The 4407-nt window shown below is 39.0% G+C and overlaps 1 protein-coding gene across 1 annotated transcript; it reads right to left on the reverse strand.

Moving 5' to 3' along the window:
• Window positions 1–274: 274 nt before the first annotated feature.
• On the reverse strand, window positions 275–1023 carry LOC104627045 (general transcription factor IIE subunit 1-like). The gene is made up of 2 exons (XM_010295137.1): window positions 548–1023; window positions 275–312 (listed from the first exon to the last, which is right to left on the reverse strand). Exons 1-2 carry the CDS (start codon window positions 993–995, stop codon window positions 275–277), a joined length of 486 nt encoding a protein of 161 aa, XP_010293439.1. The 5' UTR covers window positions 996–1023.
• Between the last annotated feature and the right edge of the window lie 3384 nt (window positions 1024–4407).

A 4407-nucleotide genomic window follows, 5' to 3' on the forward strand; every position in this document is an offset into this window, starting at 1 on the left:
AGTAAACAAGTCTGTAATTAATTTCTTTTAACTTTTGTGAGACTGCTTTGCACTGGCAAAACAATGTTGTGCAGTATAAGGAAGTGGCTAGAAGAGAATTAAACAGTAACAACTCACTCCTTACATGTTCATCTCTAAATTAAAAATATTTTTCGTACCAAAGTCAATTATACATATTCCCTCTCTGCAAACTACCAGTAAGTCATACAGTTTACAGGCAAGACCAGGTTATACTGAAAAAAAGTCAGCTTCCCACAAGGACAAACTGCCTTATTCACCCTTGAATTTGATTGCAATAAGACCTCCATTTCTCTACTGCTTGTTACTCAAGCATTTTACCAACATTGCTATTTGCCTGTGCAGACTGTGTAAGACTGTACACATTACTTTTGTATTTTGTTTGCTCAAACCTTTACCACCTGCAGAAACAGAGTGCCCTCTAGCTCTGGCCAAACTCAAGAGAATTTTCCGAAGACTCTGTTTCCTTAAAGTCCAGCAGCTACAGACAAAGGAGAGAGCAAGAGCATTCTGTTACGGGTACTCTTACCTGTCCTGGGGTCAAACAGCTGGTTGGCCTCCAAGTCTGTGAAAGTGCTGAAGCAAATGGGGCATTTAAAAGAGGCGCGATTAGTGGAGTCTCTTTCATCCGTCTCAATCCTCCTCCTCATGTGGTCCAGTTTGTACTTTACCACATTAACCAGAAGGCGGTAGTTGATGAAGTAGTAGTTATGACGGGTGGTTTTGCCATCTGGAGCCGTCTCTACCCTCATCCTGCATTTGATGAACTTGTCACCTTTGAGGGTGTTGAGGACAGCCCGCAACTGCTTCCTATCAAACTTAAGGAGCTCTAACATGTCCTCTTCCTTCACACAGGGGTTCCTGATGAGAATGTCCAGAGCCAAAGCATGTTCAATGCCATAAAAGCCACGCACCACATATTTGGCAAGGCGTTTGAGAGCTGCTGGGACCTCAGTGAGGACATCTGGATCAGTCATAGCAGGTTCAGATCTCAAGCTTCATATATACTGCAATGAAAAAAGGCAGATGGAGTCTTAGCTAGTCTTCTGACTTCAGAAGTTTTGTTTTATCTCACTTAGGGCTAAGAAAAGGATAGGGTGTTTTCCATTTCTCTTTCCCAAGCCTTGTACTGTCTCCTTAGGCATTAAAATTTCCAATGCTACAGAAGCAGAATTAGGAAATGGTACCTTTGATTCAAAACAAAATGATGGAAAACTTGAAAAGCACACAAGAAATTGGCACCATAACATAACGGCAGATTTCATTTCTACTCAGTCACGGCCAACAGTGCTGGAATAAGAAAGCTGCCTTGAAGCTGAGCTCCAGTAGACAACTTCATGATCAGCTAAGACTTGTAGCTTGGGAGAAGCAGAAAAAGGCTACAGCAAGAAAGGTCTTAAGACAGCCCAAGAGTGAAGTAGTCTTACAGCCCCAGTTGATGTCACTTGATCACACTGCAAGTAGCCCTGCCTGCCCCTGAGACATCACTGGGCAGAGATATTATACAAGAACAGATTGGTAGTACAGACTGGTATGCATTCAAGCAAAAGCTCCAGGCTATACAATGAGAACATAGACTTTTTCCTTACTTTGATAAATGGACCTTAGTCAATGGTCTGCAGCATGAAAACTGTTAGCACTACCAATTCCTACACCACAGACTGCTTCAGCCCTGATCTTAGATGAGGAAATAGGTCCTTCCAAACAACTGATCCTTCATGTAAAGTGTCTCACATTCAGGCCTTAGAAGTCCCTGGATAATATAGCACAATAAATTAAGTAAAAAACAAGACTTAGTGAACATGAAGAGACGATGTGTCTAAGAAGAAAAAAGTATTCCATGACATACCCCTTGAGTTACTTACCATGACTTACCATGCTGTGACAATAGTTTCTAAAGAAATATTGTATTTTCACTTCATTTTTTTTCACCTTAACATCAAATGGCACAAATGGTCATGACAACTACATGCTTCTGTGACATATATGGGATCATATCATGCAAGGAATTCCTCATACTGTCACCCCTGCCACAGACATAGCCAAAAATCAAACCCCAGCAGGTAACAGACAGCAGTGACTCTTCTGAAGCAGCCAGTTTTCTTCAGTGGAGAGAAAAAAGGAAGCAACTCCATAAGGCACAGAGCAAAGGCTTATTTTCATTTCACAGGGTAGTTTTGTGCATTTTTCCTCCACTCTTTCAAGCCTATACATCTGTAGGCAATAACAAAATTCCCTTCCATTTGTAATGCACTTGGATTTCCATGTATGAAAGGTTCAAGATAAGCATGAAGTATTATAGGTGCTTTTGAAATACCCATTCAGAGGGCTGTACTTCCAGTTAACTTCAAATAAAACTTTGAATAGTCTTTTTCAATAAGAGACTTCTATGCTAGTTTAGGATATGAATAACCATTTCTTAAGCAAAAGGTTCCTTTAACTGAAGAAAAACCCCACACCTTAATTTCTGCTTCTTTGTCATTGCTAAGGAGTTTTTATCTGTGGACTAATAGCATAAATAGTAAACTCTGCCAATCCCAATTTTCACCTCCATTAGATGTTTCACACACTGTATATGTACCTCCCCAGCATTCAAGTCTCAAATAAAGGAAAGAGGAGAGTGACAGCAGAAGGATCTGGATGGGTAGCCTATTTTCTGTAATAGAACCTGTAATATCCATTCTGACAAACACCATCACAGAACTTTTCTATACTCCCCACACTAAGACATCCCTCTGAAATCACCAAGCTCTACATGTAGCCAAGCAGCTGATGATTCACTTCCATCAGCTAAGACTACTCAAAAATCTGTGATCATTTATCACAGTAGCATGCTTGAAATTTTTTTTTTTTTTTTTTAGTATGAGAAACATTGCCCTCTCAGAAAACTTCAGCAACATTACCCATTGAAGTTTTACTTCTCTCCAACCCCTCCCTTCTGCAACCGAGGAGGTATGTTCCTCTCAGGGGTTACAGCCAGTGCAGCTGCAAAGCAATTAGGCTGTGGATTGTGGATAACAGTAACTAAATTAAGACTGTGTTGTGTTTTCTGCCTTTTGGGTAAGGAAAAAAACACCTTCATTCTTTTATTTTTAAATGCTTCCCTGCTTGAGCTTTTCTTTTTCTCTAACTTAGGGCCAAACGGTATTCACAGTGCTCAAACTGAAATGACCTGAACAACATTTGTTGACTGTCAGTGTGCAGGCTGAGAACAGCTTACAGAAAACAATGCTTGGATGTCCAGATCCAGCTTCCCTTCAAGGAAATTAAATTAAAATTTTTTTATAATGGCATGAATTAGCTGTGAAACAAGTACTTTCAGAGTCAGTTAGCTTTCTTTTGCATGCCAGATACATAATGATTTATCTCACACAAAGGACAGTTTTACAGAACTTTGTGTTAAAGGTAAAAGCATTAGCAGTAAAGGATGAGTTTACTCACGAGTTAATCCATGGTCAGTTAACCATACAGTATTTTTGAATCTCTAAGTCAGGCCCAATCCAAATACCATCACAGGACATTGTCCTTGAAAATCAATTCGTTCTGTTGGTATTTTTACAGTCTTTCAGTCACTTAAAGGTAAATCTTGCTTTTGACTTAATCTGCCAGCAACATACTGATACCATAAAACAATGTCAATGCAGAAGCTGGCCAGAGCCTTTTAGTCAAATTGATTAAATCTTACTCAGAATTTAAGCACAATATAACATTAATATAAAGATCAATTTTAAATAAAACCTGGCACCCCAGAAGAGATTTAAAAAGTCAAATTTTTCAAGTCAAATGGTTTTTAGGTGCTGATCTCAAAAACAAAAAAACAAACAAATCTCTCCTCACCAATTCAGAGTCCCCTAAAAATTCCTTGCAGGAAAACTTGGTGATGTAACTTGCAGTGGGCACACTGACATTCAGAACACCAGTTGTAACAAAAAAAGGAGCAAAGTGTTTTTAAATAAGCCTATCTCACTCTAGGTACCTCAGATGAGAGATGATGATATGTGTTTTCTCTGCAAGAATCTCATTGATAGGACAGCTGCAGATTTCCACAGCTGCTTTCAAAAGAGGTTAAAGGTACATTTCCCTGAATAATGCACTCAAACAACCTAAACTGAGACCTACAAGGGACCAATAAATAAAACAACCTCTAAGAGGTTTGTTTTCAGCAATAGTTAGAGATTTAATAATATTTCTTAGTGTCAATCACTATTTTTCATCTAGTGGGACTAGGATTTTTTACACAATTTTTTCTTCTCCTCTACTGGAGTTTTTTAGTGATATACAAATCTTCGATGTCTGCCGGTAATAGTGGGCATCTTGAGTGTAACACTGGTTTTCTTCCACGTATGGATATATGGAATTTCAAGCATTCTGAAAACACCACAAACCATT

The sequence above is a fragment of the Phaethon lepturus genome, unplaced genomic scaffold (assembly GCF_000687285.1).
Source record: "Phaethon lepturus isolate BGI_N335 unplaced genomic scaffold, ASM68728v1 scaffold2319, whole genome shotgun sequence".
NCBI lineage: Eukaryota > Metazoa > Chordata > Aves > Phaethontiformes > Phaethontidae > Phaethon > Phaethon lepturus.